We start from the raw sequence: 21,742 nt of genomic DNA on the forward strand, positions 1-21,742 counted from the left end.
GTTTTGGGTAGTCTTTACCTGTTTGTGGTGATAAAAGTGGCCAAATAGTTCATGACGTACATGTTGGCAATAAACCAACTTTTGCCTTGGGTTTTTACAAACCTATATCAGACTTTTGTTACAGTATAAACCAAACACCTGTTTCTGTCACCACAAAGTCATAGGATCAAGAACTTTTACTACATGGGAAGAATAAGATGATGAGAGAGCTAAAGATGAATGATTTCCTAAAATATTCTGAACAGACATTACACATATCAAATAGTACTGTTTGTAGGTTATTTGTTAACATATAAAGAGTTAAATGACTTGTGTTTTGCTTTGTTTCTTTCCTTGTGTATATCCATATGGATGTAAAAATCGATTCCATAGGAATAGGCAAATTATCCACAGCTGATGGTAAAGCCTTTGCAGATCCTGAAGTGCTTCGGAGGTTGACATCATCTGTTAGTTGTGCGTTGGATGAAGCTGCTGCTGCACTTACCCGTATGAGAGCTGAAAGCACAGCAAATGCAGGGCAGTCGGACAAGTAAGTACATTTTCACTTTGACAAAACAAAAACACATCCTAAAAAATAAAAATTGTTAACATTTATTTGGTGCTTGGTACACTGTACTAACACTATGCATATGATACTTGTTTATAGTCACTAAAAGCATTAGGCATTGATTTTTGTTTTACTCCTATATTTTCTTATGTAAAGTTCAAGAAAAGTAACTTACATGAGTGCCCAGTAAGTAACAAATGGTAGAGCTGGAGCTCAAGTGTGTGGCTGACTTTTGGACCATTATATTATAAAATATCTTATGCATTACATAGGTTTTGGTTACTTTTAATCTTTCAGTGACATGTCATACTATTTTCCAGTTCATTTCTGACCATTTTAAATTTTCAGTTTTTTTTTTATTTTATGAGTATTCAAAGATGTCATATATCTGGTCATGTTATTAGAATGTGCATGAGTGGCACTTAACAGTTTGTTAAGGATTCAGCAACTATTTTGTGACTTGCCGTTTAAGATTTTCTGATGATGTTATGCAGTAAAGATCACAACATCTCATACATCAAGCTAATTTTCAATCGTATAGTCTAAAATAGATGTAAACTTCAAGGAAGTAACTGCAAAAAGAAAAGATAGTTAATACATTTTAATTTTCACTTCTCTGAGTGAAAATTTAATTTTCACTTCTCAACCTTCCATCCTCCCCCAAACTAAAACAGAAGAAAATTATTTTCTTTAACAATTGCCTTCAAACAGTTGCAAAATAGGATTATTCTTCTTTATAATGATTTAGAGTATAAATAATAGCATTTAAGAGTGTTCTTATGCAACATCTTTTAAAAGCATGAAAGAGATTATATCTACTACAAATGAGTATGAATTTGCTATTTCTCGATCACTTTTCATCATGTATTTTTTTTTTTTTATTAATTTTACCATTGTCATAGGTTGGCACTTTGTTAAGTAAACTCAAATTCTTTTCTTCAGTTAGTATTTAGTTTTATTAGCCTGGAGTATTATTGCTACTCTCCAGATAAGTTATTATATGGTGACTAATAAAGCTAGTAAGAGATATTTAAAATTTTACAAAGTGTATTAAGCTAGTTTAAGTAGTAAAAAGTCCTTTCCTTCGTTGTTATTGAAGATATTAGGTGTCAGCAACAAAATTATTGAATGTTTTTGCAAGTCATACCTTTTCAACAAAATTTGGGAAATACAGTACAGTACAGTGAATGTAGTGTGACAGATTTCACATTAATTAAGTATAATGCCATGTACCAGGGTTAACATATCCTTTGCTCACAAGTTCTGAAATTCAGCTGTTACCAAGAATTTCCTTGTAAGATAGTGACATACACCTGAAAATTGAATGAATGTTTATTTGGGAAGGTAGAGGAGGACATGATATATATATGAAGGAGAGGAAGGGAAAGAACACTTGAAAGAGAAAAAATGTTTCTTATGCAAGAAAAATCTTGTGGGGAGATTTGTCCTAGATGTTCTTTAATGTGCTTTAATAGAGAACACCAGGTTTAGGAACTGTATCTTTCAGTTGCTTAACTGATGGAACCATTTTGGAATGTGGTGATTTTAATTCGTTGACTTTATATATTTGGTTTTTAAAAACTCAATTGACTCCGGTTTTCATTTTGTTAAAGATTGTATTGATGTAATCACATTGTTTAGCACTACTGTCCTTATTGACACTCCCCCCAACCCTGCAAAAAAAAGAAAAAACCCATGCTGTATAGGTTATCAAATATCCTGATAATTTCAATATTCTTCTCCTAATAGCCGCAGCTTGGCAGAAGCCTGTTCAGAAGGAGATGTAAATGCTGTGCGAAAGTTACTCATTGAAGGGCGAAGTGTAAATGAACACACAGAGGAAGGGGAGAGCCTCCTTTGTTTAGCTTGTTCTGCTGGATATTATGAGCTTGCACAGGTTTGTATTCTCAAAACAAAGTAAGCATTTTGCTTTTATATCTGTCTAGAAATAATAACCTCAACCATTAGGCTCATTTCAACAAATAATGTTGATACATTTTGTGTTTATTGGTTCTTATATTATGATTATATAGGTGTTAACTTTAATAAGCTAAAAAATTTTGATGAACTGTTTTCTAATCTCCTTTAAACTTCTCTTTCATAAGGTTTTGTTGGCAATGCATGCAAATGTGGAAGATAGGGGAATCAAAGGTGACATCACACCTTTAATGGCTGCTGCTAATGGAGGACATGTCAAAATTGTGAAGTTGCTGCTAGCTCATAAAGCCGATGTCAATGCACAGTCTTCAACAGGTCATGCATATGTTTTGATAAATATTAACACCTTTTGGTAATAGTTATTTCACATGAAAGTGATCATTAGTGGTTCATGTCCAGTACCTTTATTATAAGTGCCGCACATTTTATAGAAGACTGTTCTTGGAATTTAAAAGTACATAGAAAATGAGATTTACCCTGGGACCTATAAATTTCTTCTAGATTCAATTAAATACTAACCCAGTTTGAAGAATCACTCCCTTGGAAATAAGGAATAAACTACAACTCTCAAAACCAGGTTTCCTATTTTTCAGGAAAAAAAGGGCAAGCAAGATAAGGAGAACACAAAAAATATGGAATAAGGCCTCCTTGGTGACCTAGATGTTAAATCTCAGTGCTGTCACTACTGTGGCCTCAGTTCAATCCCTGGCCAGGTAGCTAACCCACATATGGTTCAGTAGACTTCTCTTGTCTTTACCCACTGTTTCCCTTGGCAGTGTATTTCAGTAGATACACCTATTCTGCTCCCCAGTCTGTCTTTGGTGAGTCCTCTCACCCATTCCCACATCCCCCACACTTAAGTTCTACACAAAAATTTTAAAAACAAACCAACAACAAAAAAACAGGGCCTCCTGGTGGCAGTGCAAGGGGTTAAAGTACACCACTGTGAAGCTTTCTAAAGTCACTGCAACACGAGTTGGATCCCTGGCCAGGGAGGACATGACACAGCAGACCTCTGTTCACTCAGCAGGGCATTTCAGTCCATCTGCCTGTTCTGCTCCCTACACCGTCTCTGGTGAATCTTCTCAACCCCTGCCCCTCTGGCCTGTAGTCCAGTTTGGTATGCATAAATAAATAAGTCTTTAAAAAAATTTTTTTTAAAAACCTAGAACAAAAGAATGGCTTAGCATTACCTTCTGTTATTAACATTACCTTTTGTTTTTAAACTGTGGCCTATAGAGAAAAGAAATTATGAATTCATTGTGTCCCCCAAGGGACATAACTTTTTTGAACTATTTTTTTTTCTATCAAACTTGGACATAGATTAGCATAAAAGTTCTAAAATTATATTAAAATTCTTTTTGAATAAATAATGTAGTTTATTTTTACCTCATTTTGTGCATTTGTCCATCTCAGTTGTAATCCCCATGCGCTTCCCATCACCAAATCACCCATGTGCCATCACCATAGTCCAGTGCATTTCCCTTCCCCTCACTGTTTTTGATCCCATTCCCCACTCCACCCCCATAAAATGTCTCTGGTCTATAGCTATTTTAATTATTATTGTTGTTGTTGTTGTTATTTTCTCGCCTGGTCCATTATACTACTGCTGTGAGTGAAACCATCCAGTATTTTACTTTTCTTTCTGGCTTATTTCACTAAGCATGATCTTACCCAGCTCTATCCATGTTGCTGCAAAAGGCATATTTTTTTTTGGTTGCTGAGTAATATTCCATTGTGTATATGTACTACATCTTTAAAAATTGTTTTTAATTGCATGTAAAATTTTAAAATCTAATAATTTCTGAGTTAGTTTATCTAGAAAAAGTACTTTTTTTGTAACATGGGAGATTTTTATCATCTACAAGGAATGTTTTCAAAATAACTTTTAACTTTGATCAGTTAACTCATGTTTGAAGTTATAGTGAAAATAAATATATATGATTAAAAGAAATAGTCTGACATGGCTATGATGAATAATTACAATTTTTAAAAGCTTGTGAAACATTTCTCTGATTAAAGTCAGAATGAACATAACATTTTCTCATAAGAAAAGTAAATTCAGAATTGCTTGGTACTTTAATGATTCTGAATATGTGGTATGTGTATCTGATTTTCACATGTTTTTGATCCTGGTTTAAAATAAAGTAAATAGGGAGTCGATTTCAGTAAGTTAAAATTCAGTGTGGAAAAGACTCCTATGTATGTAGATATATTATCCAAATTGTTTAGGTTATAGACTCCCATTTCATATTCTTGACACTAAATTATTAGTGTTTTGTTATTTTATATTAATGTCTTCTTTTTTTCTTCATCAAAATAGGCAATACAGCACTTACATATGCTTGTGCTGGGGGCTATGTAGATGTTGTAAAGGTGCTCTTGGAATCCGGTGCTAGTATTGAGGACCATAATGAAAATGGTCATACTCCTCTTATGGAAGCTGGAAGTGCTGGACATGTGGAAGTAGCCAGATTGCTGCTAGAAAATGGGGCTGGCATTAATACCCATTCCAATGAATTTAAAGAGAGTGCCCTTACTTTAGCTTGTTACAAAGGTATGGTATATGATTTTTTTTTAATTAAATACATGAAGTGATACTTTATGTAATAGAAATTTTAATGCAAAATAAACAGTGAAAATGAAACAGTAGTATGTAGTTGCACAATTAAGTGTTAAATAGCATTGTTTCAAATATAAGTTTAATATGTAAACTTTCTAAATATAGACTCAGTAATATATTGTCAATGAAAAATGACAATCCAATTTTACCAGAGATAGTTATTTAATTACATTATGTGCTGTATCTCAAGTATTTTGCTTGGTTGACACAAAAGAATCTGGATGAATCTAGAATTATTCAGCCTGTAAATTTAAATGATTCTTATTAAGATGGTGACTATTTCTCATGATAATAAAAAGAAAGGAGAAAAATTGAAAAGAGGACATATAAAGAGAAAAACAAAAGTGGTGTTGAGTTTGAATTCAAAAGAACGATTTTACAGTAGTATCAATACATTTAATAAAGTTAGAAGGAAGAACTGGTTGAAATTGAGAAAAGCAGTTACCTATGGATAGCTAGAGAGAAGACATATATATTTTAAATGATACCAATTAAAAATAATGTTAATACAAAAATATGCCTTCCTTTGGGAAGAAAATGTTGGATGGATTTCAGTTAGCTAATACTCTAAATTTTAGATTCTAAAAAGACAGCCATAGAATTAAACATTTTTCAAATTCTACTTTCATGACTGATAAATGACTGTAAAAAGTGGAATGGTTCTTAAAAAGTGACTTCATGCAGTTATGATCTACAAAGACAGCTCAGTTCAATGTTTCATTCTGCAACTGTTCCTGTTTCTATCATTTAAAAAACAGAATGGTAAATTCTTAATTTAGCAACATCAAGAAAAAGATCTTAGAAAATTTAGGGAGGCATTCACTTTTAGGGGATGAAGCTTCACCTACACAAACTTACAAATGCATTTCCAAATAAATTGTGTACCCAGGGTTTAAATTGCCTCATTCTAGTCCTGGCCCTGGTGGGACTTTTTCATTCTGTGTCTGCATGGCCAAGGGTATATGACATGTTTTAAAATAGTCTCTCTTAAAAGCATGGATAAAGTAATGCTTATGAACACAAATGACTAGAACTTAAATTTAAAAACATGTTCTATCAAAAGTGCTTTTGATTATATGCTGTTAACATAGTTTCAGATTAAAGGTGGTTAAGAATCAGGTGATGCCATTTACTTGCCTGGTTCTGTTTAGTAATTAGGCCAAAGCTAATCATCATTGGGAAGAAGAAAAAATAAGCCTTAGGATAACCTCTCGAAGGGTGACTGATTGGATGATCCTCTCCCCTTTTCACAAATTTTTTGAGCCTGGGGAACTGATTGCACTTTATTACTCAGTTCCAGCTGGCCAAAAGAGTTTTGCGATGGGATTACATGTAACTACTCTTCCCTCTTTCCTTTGTTTATAGCCCCACCCTGCTTTATAAAAGGGGTATTTGAGGTTGGGGATTTGTGGGATTTAATTGAATCTAGATATAAAGCTGAACTGCTGGAAAACATTTCTGTATTTCTAGGGATCCAAAGACATCTTTTCCTCTGTTTCTGGTTAGCTATCCTAGAACATAGATTGGCAAGGAAGAGATAGGAATGGATAGAATTCACATTGAGTCTGAACATTGTTGTATATCTTTGAGAAGGAAGAATGAGAAAGGAAATAGGTAGAACATTAGCAAAAGCAAGATCTGCAGATGCTACTTTTACTCACCAAAGTTAGTTTTATTTTATCACTTTATGATTCCACCATCTACTCTTTGCATTCTGTGTCAGTTGACTGAGAATTGACAGCAGCTAATTTCAAATAAAGTTGGGTAAAAATTAGTCTTTTTTTTTCTGTTGTGTCTTGCATAGTAATCAAAATTCTTTTTAAAATATAATTTGTCTTTTTAATTTCATAAAAGCTGTCTTTCTCAGTTGAATATACTGTATTTGAAACTACATAAGTATATGTGTATGTAATGCATATTTATGTCTAAATCCGTGAATAGATATAAACTAAATGATGTTTCAAGAATATTTTTATATATGCAATTCCCATCTTATCCAATACACAGGTTGTTCGTAAAGTTTGTGGCTAATTACTGGAACTTAAAACGTACATTTTCTTGTGGTAAAAACTTCAGTGACTTATTATCCCAGGCAAAATAGTTCATAAGAGCTAATTTACTCCATAGCATAAATAAACTAGCTGTAGTATTCCTAAACTCTTCAAAAGTTGAAAACGAAACATTCTGAGTATGGGGTTGTGATGGCATCTTTGCTGCAGGAAGGATTTCTGGGGCAACCGGACAAGGACTAGGACAGCAGAGGCCATTTGTTTAATTTGTTTGACAGTGAGTGTGGCTGATTTTAGTGTAAGCTTTTTTTTTTATTTACTGCTAAAAATGAATATAACTTTTTGGAACCGTAAAACATTTTTAGGTAATCTTAAACACTTTTGGTTTAGGACACCTAGAGATGGTGCGATTTCTTTTGGAAGCAGGCGCAGATCAAGAGCATAAAACAGATGAAATGCACACTGCTCTAATGGAAGCTTGCATGGTAAGATTGGTAAAATATATTCATGTTGTAAATTTATGTATTGAGAGCGAGACATTGCTGGTGGATCATACATACTTTTCCCTTGGTTCAAAGATTCTTTTTTATCATAGACTTATGTTGGAATAGGAACTCAAATACCTGAATTATTTATCATTTTCAGAGGTGATTGTACAATTAGCTTTTGTTACGGATACTTTTCTGGAGCTGTGTAGTGGTACCTTCATTTTTCTTAGTCTCGCATAATTACAGGTTTTATGCAGTTGGCATAAAAATAGCTTTTAAAACTATGGATAGTAAAGAAGAGAGTATAACTTTCGGTATGTATATAAGACTAAACATGTTCATCAAACCAAAACATTTATGCAGTATTTAATATGAGTATTATTTGTGTAACATAAGTCCTTTGTGATGCTCTCTTCTGAAATCTGAATTCCTTTTTAAAAACTGTTTTTTACAGTTTGTTTTTGGAAGCAGGTCAGTGATTTGTGGCACGAGGTGTATTTAGAATAATAGATTTATTAGAGAAACATACCAAAGATAAAGACCCATAATGATTGAACGGATGTTAAATTTCATTGACAAAATTTTAAAAATATTTGGTATTCATTTAAGTTTTTAGTAATCTTTGTTTTCTTTGTTACCTTTACTTTAGTAAGTTATTCTTTTCAACATACATTTTCCTTAAAGTTTTTGAGTTCCTTATTTGTCTGAAAACAATCACTTCCTGCGGTTTGTTGTGAGAGTTAAATGAGATAATGTGTACACAAAAATCCTCAGTAATATTATTAACTGTAAGTTATGTTACTGTTTACACTGTTAAGAAACTTAAGATTATCTGTGCTATACTCACACTACAGAAAGAATCTTTATATAAAGAAATAAAATAGAAAAATTTATAATCTTAACCAGCATGCACTAGAGGCGTTATAAATAGATGAGAGCTTTTGAAATTCTTAGCTGAAGGAACAGCAAAGTGATTGCAGTGGTAATGGCATTAAGGTTATGTAATATGGCAAAATCAGAGGCAAAGATGATGAAATGTACCATAAGCTAATAGAAGGAAAATATATTAAAGGAAAAACGGAAAAGAGAACCTTGAACTTGCCAATAGTTAAGAAAACTGTGAAAAAAAGTGAAACTAGTAAAAATGAAGATAAGAATGTTTCCTTAGTTTTTAATGGCATATAAATATTGAACAGGAATCAGTGTACATATGTTCCCTTCTAACATCACACAGGATTCCCCTTTCAAAAAATATAGTGGTTTTCTGTTTTACTTAAGCAAAAGTTTTCTTTCCTATGGTTTGCTTGAAAATCATACTTTCCCCTTCTAACCTTTGTCCTGTTAGCATTTAAGTTTGTATGATGTATTATTGATGTTAAGTATGGATTCTCAGTAGTCTTTTATTTCATGCACTTACTGGTTTTTTCTCCCGATGGTCAGTAAACTTGATTAATGGTGTCATTTTTCCAAATATTTATTTCCTTAACCACCATTTCCTACCTGTGGTAAAGAAATACATCTAGATCTTAATAAACACAGAGTTACTCAGTGATTAAGTATAGATTTTTGTTCTTATTTGACTAGATACCAGTAAGCTTTATTGTATAATTGAGAGATCTTTTTATTTAAAAAATTAACTGTGCTGTTTTAATTTTTTTAATTACGTTGTAATTAGGATGGCCATGTTGAAGTAGCTAGGTTACTTCTTGACAGTGGTGCCCAAGTAAACATGCCTGCTGATTCGTTTGAGTCGCCATTGACTTTGGCTGCATGTGGTGGGCATGTGGAACTTGCAGCTTTACTTATTGAAAGAGGAGCTAGCCTGGAAGAGGTGAATGATGAAGGTTATACACCATTGATGGAAGCAGCTCGAGAAGGACATGAAGAAATGGTGGCATTACTCCTAGGACAAGGTAACCATAACATTGAAGATGCTAATGCACAAATGTATAAAAATAATGTATTTTATTTTATAAAATCTAATTTCAATACTTCTAGTAGGTTTATGATGAGATGTCACAAAGGCTAATGATAAAGTTACTTGCTATGAAATGGCTTCTGTACTATGCTAAACAAAATCACATAGACTTGTTAATATGGAACTTTCAGGCCAATTATGTGCTGTATTCAATAAAAATAGTCTGGAGGTAGTGTAAGATTTAGGTTTTATAATGGTATACATATGAGATGAACATTTCTCATGCAAATATATCAAAAATTTCTTCTTAGGACAGCATACCTATTACTAATACCTATACCTATTTTATATATATCTTGTTTCTCATGAAATACAGTATGGAAAATCCTTATATAGCGACTAACTTGATGAGAATGTGTATGAATAAATAGCTATAAAGGAGCTTATTACACAGTATTGTTTTGTTTGTTTGTTTTTGTTAAAAATGAAACAATGACTGTTAGTAAAATAGTAAGATATCTCAAATTTACAAATAGTCTGCTATCTCTATCCATACAAATAGTCTTTTTCTTTAGTAGTATTTATTGTACAAGTTTAAGAGAAATAGCACATTAAAAAGAAACTTTATTGAGAGGTAATGTTGACTAGAATTCTAAAAGAATGGATTTTGAAGCAGACTTCCTACATTTGAATCATAACTCTACTGCTTGCCAGTTCTGTAGCGTTAGGCAGGTTTCTAACCTTCCATGGCTCAATTCTGTCATTTAATCTGGTTACTGTGAGTTAATGTGTGTACTGTGTGTGTGTGTGTGTAAAGCTCTTAGGATAATGTGTATAATACCTGATAAGTGTCTGCTGTGGTAATGGTGGTAATAGTGATATAATACTGTGATTGTAAGCAAGTCAGTTAACTTCAATTCCCTTAGTAAATGGACCTAATAATGTGTATCGATAAAATGTTTTCAGTATTACCTGGCAAATGTAATACTTTATTGAATGCTAGCTATTACCATCATCAACATGCTTATTATTTTTCAGTCTTTATACTGAAGAATATAATTCATTTTTCTGTCTTTTCTCAAGTGATTTCTGCTTTCTTGCTATAAATAAATCTTAACTCATCTGTGCACATTAAGTGTGGACTAGTAGATACGGTTTTAATAGTTTTCTTTATCTTCCTTCCAGAGTAGGAAATAAGCATTTCAGTATCTAATAACGTAATGAGAATTCTTATAGCTTAGAAGGAAAAAATCATGTTTTGTTTATCTCTGGAATAAGTTTATGACTTTCTTTAAATAATTAGAATCTTTATTTTAGGAGCAAATATCAATGCACAGACAGAAGAAACTCAAGAGACTGCCTTGACTCTGGCTTGCTGTGGAGGCTTTCTGGAAGTGGCAGACTTTCTAATTAAGGCAGGAGCTGATATAGAACTAGGGTGTTCTACCCCTCTAATGGAAGCTGCTCAAGAGGGTCATTTGGAGTTAGTTAAATACTTACTAGCTGCAGGTAGGCATTTTTGCATTTGAGGGAAGTTTTTTTTAATACATATATACAGTTTATTTTAAGTAAAAATGTTATAATGCAATTTTTTTCTATGTCTGATATATACTGATTGTGTGTGAAAAAATGGTATGTTATACTGTGTATTCTGAATAATTTATCCTACTACCAGATGAAATATCTGCAACTTTCATCCCAAGTAGTAACTGACTTATTATTTTTTCTTTTAAAATCCTGAGAATATTCTCTTTTTCTAGAAAGGAACAAGACTTTTTTTGTCTCATTTAAGAAGATGTGGCTTATCTAAAAGAAATTTTTGTGTCCATCATTCATGTCTTAAGATTTTTTATTAATAAGCCAGTATATTGTCTAACTCTTATTTCAGGAGCTAATGTTCATGCAACAACAGCAACAGGGGACACAGCACTAACATATGCCTGTGAAAATGGTCATACTGATGTAGCAGATGTCTTACTTCAAGCAGGAGCAGATCTGGTAAGCTTTGCCACTTTTTTTTTTTTTTAAAGATTTATTTATGCATATAGAACTGGGGTACAGGCCAGAGGTGCAGGGACGGTGAAAGGACTCACCAGAGACAGAGTGGGAGAACAGGCAGACTGACAAAGTACACTGCTGAGGGGAGCAACAGGTAGGTCAGGAGAGGTCTGCTGCGCCATGTGGGTCACCTCCGGGGCAGGGATCGAACTCATGCTGAAGTGTCTTTAGCTTCTTAGTGTTGCACTTTAACCATGCTGCGCCACCAGGGAGGGTCCAAGCTTTACCTCTTTTTGAATCATAATATTCAAAAATAAGAGGGAATTAACTTAAAATCTGTGGAACTTATAGGCAAAAGGTATTCTAAGCTTATGTTTTGCCATTCTTTATCTCAGTCGCATATTTTCCCCTATATTATTTGGTGTCCATTCTTTTGTTGTTAGCAGGGATATCCCACAAAAATAGAAAAATTTTGTGTTAGATATGTTAATGCAAATTAATTTTCTCTTAGTATGTAGCTATTTTTGGAAGCTTTTCTAATTGTATAAACAGGTAAATGTGGCTTATGAAATAAATGGTGCCTTTATTGTTTATAGCATTAAAAGTAAAAGTTAAAAAAGATAAGTATTTAATAAGTAATATTTCCCTTCAAATAAATAATTTAGTAAGAAGGCAGAAATAAATATTGATGTCATCATTAGGTAAATTACAAAGAGATATCATAAGGAATGTACAGAGAGGTAAAGTCATCATCTTAATTGTTATTCTTCAGGCTGACTAATGTTTAGAAAGGTAGATATGATACAAAGTTGTGACAAGATATTCCTATTGGAACAAATAATACTTTATAGACTCAGAAGTGGGAAAGCAAAAGCAAATATTTATGGGAAAATAATTTCTAGATTAGATGTGAGATAGGAAATGATGGGTTTCGATTAAAAATGTGTTCAGAGGACTGAGGTTAGCAAGCAAACGTGTTTTCCTTAGAAGTTGATAGTTTATGTGAGAAATTTATTTGCAGGTGGAAGCAGTTTCCTCCGTTAACTAGTTCTGTAAATTCGATAATTTATTCAATTTCTCTTTCGTTGTTTTTGAAAAAAGAGGTTTGAACTAAGGTATTATATTGTAATCATGCAGTTGGCATACTTTGGTACAATTCCTGAAGCTCTTATGATGTATTCTATTGTAGTTAGCTGTGTTCATAGTTTTCCCTTGTTAGATTGCGAGTTTCTTCAATTTCAGAACTATATTGTCAGTGTTTTACCTCAGTGGCTATTAAACAAGTGATAACTTTACATTGTTTAGTTAACTATAACTAGAAAACTTAGTGCTTGACTTTAAGAATCAAAAGTTGTTCAGCAGGTATGGATACTTATAACATATTTCTTATTTAGTTTATACACACACATAAACGTACTGGTTTATAGCATATTTCTTTCCTTAGATCTCTATTGTAAGGCTAAAAATTTCTCCAGTACAATTCTCAAAAACCCAATAATTGTGAGAATAGATCCGTCATCCCTTTGAAATCCAGAAGTTTTTAGTAATGTCTTTTGATTAATGGTTTTAGAGATAAGTTAAATTATCACTAGTCTTGTTTTCCTACAAAGTAAAATAAAGATAATGGAAAGTCTATAGGAAATAACTGATGTACTTTGAAAGATTCATATAGACAATAAGGATACAAATTTAAGGAAAAGCACTTGGAGTAAATGAGAACAATGCTAAAAATGTTGATTGATTGAAGAGAGCTGTATTAGTGTGCCATGTACTATTCACATTTCAAGTTTTTTGTAGAAAGAGGAAAACTTCCCCAAAACAATTTGGATGGAGATATTATAGTCACATGAATAGAACCTCAGTTCTAAAATTATTTCCTTTAGGTGTTTTTTTGTTTGTTTAATTTAAAAATATATTTCTTCCTTTGCTTCAAAGCATGATACTTAATATATTTAGGTTCAGGAAATAGTCTTTTCCTTTTGATTTTCATGAAGAATAATAATTGTTCACTAGCAATTGAATATCAATTAAGCCTCTTTTTTTAAACAGGAGCATGAATCTGAAGGTGGAAGAACTCCTTTAATGAAAGCTGCAAGGGCTGGTCATGTTTGTACCGTTCAGTTTTTAATTAGTAAAGGTAAGAGAGTGTAAAGCAGTATTTTCCTTCCCCTCCCATTCCCCCAATGATGACTATCCAATGCCCTTACGTATTTAAAGATTTAGGGGAAAGGTACACTTTTATGCAGATAGTGGTAGAAATGCTACTCCAGAGGTTGTGAGGGATAGTTGTTAAACATCCAGCAATGCAAAGAATAGTTCCAAACCATGAGCACTTATAGGTACCACTCGTATTGAGAGACACACCTTTAAAGAAAAATTTACCTACGTAAGACTTTGAGGGGGTTGATAACTTAGTCTGTTCTGCATATGTGTTGTGTCTTGAAACATGGATTTTTACGGTGTTTACGCCACTTAATATTTGAGGACATACTACTTTTCTACATATTTCCTTGACCCTAAGTTGTCTTCTTTGTAAAATATTAGGTGGTGGCAATACAGCACAGAAACTTTTTAAAATATAAGTTCTACAGATGTGCCAGAATACATAAAGGATTTTTAATTATTGTCAGTAACTAATTCTATTTGAATACCAAAGCCTAGTGACAAAAGTAACATTATTACTCTTTAAATTATGCCTTTAGTGTTTGCTACATAAGTTAAAGTTGAAAGAGTAGTCAGTGCAGATTTCATTATATTCTTAAGTATAGGAGAGTAAAATTGTACCTCTAATTTAACACTGAAGAAATAAATGATAAAGGTCATATATAATTTTTAAAAAAGCAGTATATGTCATTTCCTTCTTGTCATAAGTACTAAAGAGACCTCACATTTGTAATAGCTTACAGGTGGAGAAAATAAAATAGAGATAATTTATTGGCTGAATTATTTTAGTTAATTTGGATACGTTTATGCCATAGAATTCTCAAGAATGGAGTCATTTAGATAATCACCGTCCTCTCTGTTCTTTGGTTAAATTTAATGAATTTTACTCTTTTCTTTCGACTATTTTATTTCCATTTTCCATGTTGCCTAGTAGAATATTCCAAGTTAGGGGTGACTTCATTTCTTGCGGAGAGAGGAGTGAAGATTCATTCTGTGTTCATTCTTAGATATTTCCCAAAGATAAAGGATAATACTATTTCCTGTATCAGTTCTCTACATATTGCCCACAAAGGGCAGTGTGTTTTCTTTTTTATGGGATTTTCGCCATCTTTCTTCTGAAAACTTAAAATTTTATGTTTTACTTTTTTAAGATTTATTTATTTTTGCATACAGAACTGGGGTACAGGCCAGAGGCTCAGGGGTGGTGAGAGGCTTCACCAGAGACAGAGTGGGGAGCAGAACAGGCAGATCGACGAAGCACACTGCTGAGAGGAGCAGTGGGCGGGTCAGGAGAGGTCTGCCACGCCATGTGGTCACCTCCAGGGCAGGCGGGAATCGAACTCATGCGGAGGTGGCTTTAGCTTCTTAGTGCTGTGCTTTAACCCGCTGCGCCACCAGGGAGGGCCCCTGTTTTACTTTTTTTAAAAACAGTGATTGCATTAGGGGTAATAACATGCTTTCATATTTTACTGGTTCATACTGAAATATCTGTAGATGAAATTTTATTACATTTATCTGGAAATTGCTTTAGAAAATTCAAGGTGGGAGAGGAAAATTGATGTGTAGATACGGAAATGAGATTGGCCATGTGTTTGTAATCATTTAAGCTGGGTAATAGGTATGTGGGACTTCATTACACTATTCCCTCTACTCTTTTATGATTTTGAAATTTGCCATAACTTAAGAAATAACATTCTGTTAACATGATCTTTCCATACGTTGTCTATTTTAGGAGCGAATGTGAATAGAACCACAGCAAATAATGACCATACTGTACTCTCACTGGCTTGTGCTGGGGGTCATCTTGCAGTGGTAGAACTACTTTTGGCTCATGGGGCAGATCCTACTCACCGTTTAAAAGTATGTAAATTAATGATTCAGGTAGTTTTATGAATTAACTTATAACTTTTGAATGTTGCAAAATATCATCTATAAGTTAAACTTACAGTGGGCATTCTAGCTTTCTGCTTCATTAGATAACAGTGTTCTTTAATAAACCCAAATTTTAATGTCTCTGAGACTACTTGATCTTTTATGATTCTGTAAGTTAATGATTTCCACCCCTCTTCATGTTCTCTCTTTTAGGATGGCTCAACTATGTTGATAGAAGCAGCCAAAGGTGGTCATACAAGTGTTGTTTGCTATCTATTGGACTATCCAAATAACTTGCTTTCGGCCCCTCCGCCTGATGTCACTCAGTTAACCCCCCCATCCCATGATTTAAATAGGGTAAGAGTAAGATTTAAAACTAAAGCATTTAAAATTATTTCATTCTTTACCTTTTGCTCATAGTTTTAAATTAGATTACTTTTTTTTTTTTTTAGATTTATTTATTTGTGCATACAGAACTGGGGTACAGGCCAGAGGCTCAGGGATGGTGAGAGGCTTCACCAGAGACAGAGTGGGGAACAGAACAGGCAGATCGACGAAGTACACTGCTGAGGGGAGCAGCGGGCGGGTCAGGAGAGGTCTGCCACGCCATGTGGTCACCTCCGGGGCAGGCGGGAATCGAACTCATGCGGAAGCGGCTTTTTAGATTCTCAGTGCTGTGCTTTAACCCGCTGCGCCACCAGGGAGGGCCATTAGATTACTTTTTTATAAACAATTACCTTTACATATATATAATATATATGCTGTATAGAGTTCATGAACAACTGGCATAATAATCAGATTCTAAATTGCTGTTTTATTTTGTTTTCTTATTATGGCTAGAATAATTTTGGGTTAAAAGTCAGATAAAAAATGTCATGGAAAATAATTGGGTTCCAACATATTTTAAGTGTCATTGTCTATGATTAACGCCAAATCAAAAATACTTTGAATAAGACTGTATAGCTTATTCTTCATTTAAAGTGTATTATTTGATGGAATATACAGTGAAAGCAGAATTACAGTAAATTTCTTTTATTTTAGGCTCCTCGTGTACCAGTTCAAGCACTGCCCATGGTTGTCCCACCTCAGGAGCCTGACAAACCACCTGCCAATGTTGCCACTACCCTTCCCATCAGGAATAAAGGTCAGTTTTACTTCTAAAGATTTGTTTCTTACACTTTGTCCAGGTAAAATTAAGATTACAAAAACTAGTCATTTAAAATTATTTTTACACAAAACATGAATTTTACTAAGTTTCTCTTAATTATGTTTTAAAGTAATGGATAAAGGCATATTTTGGGGGGGGAGAAGATAGCTAGCACTCTGCTAGAACTAGAAGTATTAGCAGGAGAAATTCAGATGCTCATCTTTGATGCAAATCTGAATATGATTTCCTGTAATAAGTAGTCACTTTTATTTATGTTAAAACATTAGGTTGGGTTTAGTTGGGTGACACTTTCATAAATTACTTTAACTTCTTATAGTGATATAAGGCATAGGTTAACAAATCAGATCATAACTAAAATTTAATGACTGGGTTTAATAAAGATTTTATATTTGGGATACCTTTTCTCAGCCAATAATTGAAAGTTATTTCAGATATGCTTGTTTGTTTCTCTAGAGTCCTGAGGTCTATATTTGACTTATGGGTGTTGCACCACTGCATGTTCTTAAGTTATGTCCCAAAACATTATAGCTACCATTTATAATCAATTTTTTTTTTTAAGTTTTACCTGAAGAACCAATGTGGTTTTAACTTTTTGGTTTTTGACTACCTATATTATTTTACCAACATGAATGCTAAGTACTTCCATGAGCACTTTCCAATCACTACTACCATTCTAGAACCTTGGCACCTTTTTCAATTGGTATAGCAAAAAGTGAATGCCATACCTATAGTCAGATCTGTCTATTCACCTAGCTCTCAGAAGATACAGTGGACGAAATAGTTCAGCATCTTTTCTTCCAGGGAAATTGAACCCCAGTTCTCTACTGGCCAGGTAGCTGTGTGAATATGTGAATTTATAACTTGTATTTATCAGTTTGAAGATTTTAGCCCCCAACAAAGACAAATACATTAATTGTATTTCAATTTTCTGGTACTTCTCAGTGGTCTGGGTACTTGGTGTGTATGTGTGTGTGTTTAAAAGGCACAGACTATTAAATGTGGAAAAACCTTGACTTAGAGGTCTAAGTTTTCCCTACACCTTAATAATTTAGCATTATTGTTCTGTTCTTATAAGTTTTTACATCTTTGACTAGATGAAAAAACTACACATAGCCTTATATTTTACTTTAATTGCACCACTTAGCTGTCACAGACTTGCATCCCTCTATTATCTAATTTTAGCCTTGTGACATTTTTTAAAATATGGGATTAATTTTCCAAAATTACTCTATGCACATAAGATACATACATTTTATATTTATGATGAAGGTGGATTTGTTTTTAACTTCATAACAAAGCATCTTCACCTTCTGTGGATATGATAACTTGGTGCATAACTGTTGGCACTAAACCTCCCAACAGTAACTCTGTAATGAGGATGCCATTCATGTGCACTTCTGAGGGGGTTTCTTTTTCACACAGCTGCTTCTAAACAAAAGTCCAGCAGCCATTTGCCAGCAAACAGCCAGGATGTACAGGGTTACATCACCAATCAGTCTCCAGAGAGCATTGTAGAAGAGGCTCAGGGAAAGTTAACAGAACTGGAACAGAGGATAAAAGAAGCCATAGAAAAGAACGCACAGCTGCAGTCCTTGGAACTGGCTCATGCTGACCAACTTACCAAGGAGAAGATCGAGGAACTGAACAAAACAAGGGAGGAACAAATTCAGAAGAAACAAAAGATTTTGGAGGAGCTACAGAAAGTAGAACGAGAGTTACAACTGAAAACTCAGCAGCAGCTAAAAAAGCAGTATCTAGAGGTTAAAGCTCAAAGAATTCAACTTCAGCAGCAACAGCAACAATCTTGCCAACATCTGGGACTACTAACTCCTGTTGGAGTTGGAGAACAGCTTTCTGAGGGAGACTATGCACGGTTACAGCAAGTGGATCCCGTTTTGCTTAAAGATGAACCTCAGCCTACTGCTGCTCAGATGGGTTTTGCACCAATCCAGCCTCTGGCCATGCCTCAAGCTTTGCCTCTGGCGGCAGGTCCCTTGCCTCCAGGGTCCATCGCAAATCTTACAGAACTGCAAGGAGTGATAGTTGGACAGCCAGTACTGGGCCAAGCACAGTTGGCAGGGCTGGGGCAAGGAATTCTGACAGAAACACAACAAGGGTTAATGGTAGCCAGCCCTGCTCAGACCCTCAATGACACGCTGGATGACATCATGGCAGGTGGGTTTATATTGTTATGAGCAGGTATCAAATATGATTTGCTTAAGGCGAGTAAGAGTGTGCCAGACTTTTTTGCCATTACCCAACTTGAGAACTATTTCTGGACTCTTGACCCATGTGTATCTGTAGAAATACTAGTTCAATCGCAGAAGTTTTCAGATGGATTCAGGTCGAATTAAAGATTAGCTCATTCAATACAAGTGACTGAAACTTTTTAGCTAGGCCGGATAGTCTGGGAATCTAGGTGTTTTAGTGGTGGGATTGATGTTTGACTTTTTGGTTTTTGTTTTGTTTTTTTTCTCTTTAAGTTCATAACTAAGATTGACTTTTGGCTTTTTTGCTTCTGTATTCACATTGGAAACTGGTAGAAGTTCAAGTGCAAAACTAGTAGGACATTTTGCATGGCAGAAAGATTATTTGTGAACAGAAACACTATATATATCCTAATGGATCAGACTTCAAACCTGATGGATTTTTAAAAATAATAAAATAAAACACATAAACACTCATGACAAAGTACCAAACTGAACAGGGTTTAATTATATTGTATGTCAGTGATTTTATCCCCTGTGAATGTTAATGTGTAGTTACTTTCTAACGGTATTATGGGAAGTGTGGTCCCCTGACAGTATTACATATGATACCTCTTAAAATGTGCAGCCAGAGAAGTTTTACTCCATTATAATTAATTTCATTGGCAAGAAGTATCTTAGAAGGTTGTTTTAATGGTTCTAGTTTTGGGTATTTATTTTTTACAAGTTCTGTGATAAAATAAAAGTATGGAATTTTATAGGATTATAAACCATAGAAGGCTATACTAAGAAGGACCATTTTCTTCAATTAAAAAAAAGTTTGAAAAGGAAGGATATTCAAATGGAGTCAAAATTTTATTATTTCCATCTATTCTTCCCCCCTTTATTTTAGTCCGTAGTTAAAAATGACTCAATTTTTCTTATTTTAAACCTGTTTCAGTAGCTTTACATATGAGGTTATATGTAATTTATCTTTCATCTTTTAAAAGAATAAAACTAAGTTGTATAGTGTTGATTTTTAGTAAATCTAGAGAACCTAAGGAATCATCTAATGAGAAAATACAACTGTACTGGTCTTCTTTCAGTATAACTTCAGCAGTAAATGTGCAATGAAAGTTGCTGCTAATTATAGGGGGCGTGCTAGTATATTGAAAATTAATCAGCAGTGGTAGGAACTGTAAAATTTTCATATAAGATTTGATAAAATTTTCTGTAAGATTCAAAAGTTGGAAGTAACTCCTAAATCACCATTGGCTTATTATAATAGCTGTGAACAAATTTCCCTCAAAGTTAGCTATTTTCTGAAAATTGGAGTACAGTAGTCAAAAATTCCAAATTTGCTATTGCTTCCATAACCTTAATTTAGATCATAAAGGTATTCTTTCTGCTATGTCATTGGAACTACTAAAGAAAATATGTAGACTGTTACTTATCTAGTTAAGTGAAGTATGGACATTCATACCAATGAATATATTAAAAAGTTTTCCACCTGCTGTCAAATTTTACCTGATATGCTGGGACATAGTTATCAGTAGTGATTTGACAGTTGTATAGTTTTATGCTGGTTAGAAATATGAGAGATATATAAAGTAGTTTTTCTTTTCTGTTAATTTGTATACTAAGCAAAATCAAAAATCTGCTTGTGTGTTTTCATATAAGAAGTTTTTTAAAGGTCCACAACTTTTTAGGAAGACAAATATACTATATAAATAGCATTACCTTGGCATTACTCCCTTTTATTTGCAAAGAGGAGCTGTAGCAAGAAGGAAGTATAGATTAAAAGCATCCAGGTATCTGCCTAAACCCTTCCCTGTCATCATGCATCTGCATCTGCATAATCATGCACATGCACATACACTGGCACTGGAGCCCCCACTAACCTGCTTTGGTAGGACTTGTCTTTCAGTGGACTAATTCCCATTGCCATTTCTTTGGGTTTTTGAATACCATACAACCTTGTTAGGCTTACTCACTCTTCCTTTCCTCTATCAGTATTGCCTCTGTTCTTTGTTTTTAGTCCCATTTGTATATTTAGAAAGTTCAGGGTTTTCTTTTGTTTTGTTTTGTTTTGTTTTCTCCTTCTTCCCTGTTCTTCATATTTGCCAAAGCCAAATCATACCCCTTTTTAGCCAGTTCCCTGTGTAGTCAGTGTTAACATTTGTTGCTTTCTAACTGTAGAGCAGGAACAAGGAAAGGCAGTTAATTCGGTTTTATTAAACTAGTTTCCTAAGTATCCTAAAGGAAATAAAGTGAGGAAATAGATTTTCTTCTTTCTTTTTAAGATGACGTGATAAGAACAACCAGTTTAACTCAAATAGAAAATTAAATTCAGTAGATTCTTTAAAAGAACTTACTGCAGTTAACATGTAAATTTTAACTTGAACAGTAAAGCATAGACTATTTTTTCATTTGTTTAGTATCATGAAATAAAAATAAGGTTTTTTTTTTTTTTTTTTTTGACAGATAGGTGAGAATTCTTCAAGCTACTTCTTATGTTTGACGTTTTCCTTTGTGGAAATCTAAACAATCAAAGGAAACTATGGAATTAGTTTTAAGACCCATAGATTTTATGAGGTTTTGAAAGTAGTATCTAAAATATGTACATTGAAATTTTCTTTATATTTTTCTTAATATACAAAATTATCAATATGAAGTAATATCAATGTAAATAGGTAATTAATTTAACATATTAGTAAATGACCTTTTCTTTGATCTGGATCCTTAAAGATTCAAACTTTGTTTTGTTTTGTTTTGTTTGTTTCCTCCTTTGTTTTTCTTTTGACTTTTAAGTGGACTTGAAAATGTATAATT

The 21,742-nt window shown here is 33.6% G+C and overlaps 1 protein-coding gene across 3 annotated transcripts in view; it reads left to right on the top strand.

The window, feature by feature from the left end:
• Positions 1 to 21,742, top strand: part of ANKRD17 (ankyrin repeat domain 17) — a 136,359-nt gene that overhangs the window by 73,656 nt on the left and 40,961 nt on the right. For 2 of the 3 annotated variants that reach the window (XM_004681222.2, XM_004681220.2), the window contains exons 3-15: positions 373 to 529; positions 2,297 to 2,444; positions 2,653 to 2,800; positions 4,809 to 5,042; positions 7,508 to 7,602; positions 9,281 to 9,518; positions 10,841 to 11,032; positions 11,412 to 11,521; positions 13,571 to 13,658; positions 15,417 to 15,544; positions 15,770 to 15,913; positions 16,598 to 16,700; positions 18,147 to 18,899. In XM_004681222.2, coding sequence (XP_004681279.1) covers positions 373 to 529; positions 2,297 to 2,444; positions 2,653 to 2,800; positions 4,809 to 5,042; positions 7,508 to 7,602; positions 9,281 to 9,518; positions 10,841 to 11,032; positions 11,412 to 11,521; positions 13,571 to 13,658; positions 15,417 to 15,544; positions 15,770 to 15,913; positions 16,598 to 16,700; positions 18,147 to 18,899 — 2,538 coding nt within the window. The remainder of the gene's footprint in view (positions 1 to 372; positions 530 to 2,296; positions 2,445 to 2,652; positions 2,801 to 4,808; positions 5,043 to 7,507; positions 7,603 to 9,280; positions 9,519 to 10,840; positions 11,033 to 11,411; positions 11,522 to 13,570; positions 13,659 to 15,416; positions 15,545 to 15,769; positions 15,914 to 16,597; positions 16,701 to 18,146; positions 18,900 to 21,742) is intronic. The other variant, XM_004681223.1, reaches the window with a different exon arrangement.

Source organism: Condylura cristata, unplaced genomic scaffold (genome assembly GCF_000260355.1).
Source record: "Condylura cristata isolate star-nosed mole 26May11 unplaced genomic scaffold, ConCri1.0 scaffold00012, whole genome shotgun sequence".
Lineage (NCBI taxonomy): Eukaryota > Metazoa > Chordata > Mammalia > Eulipotyphla > Talpidae > Condylura > Condylura cristata.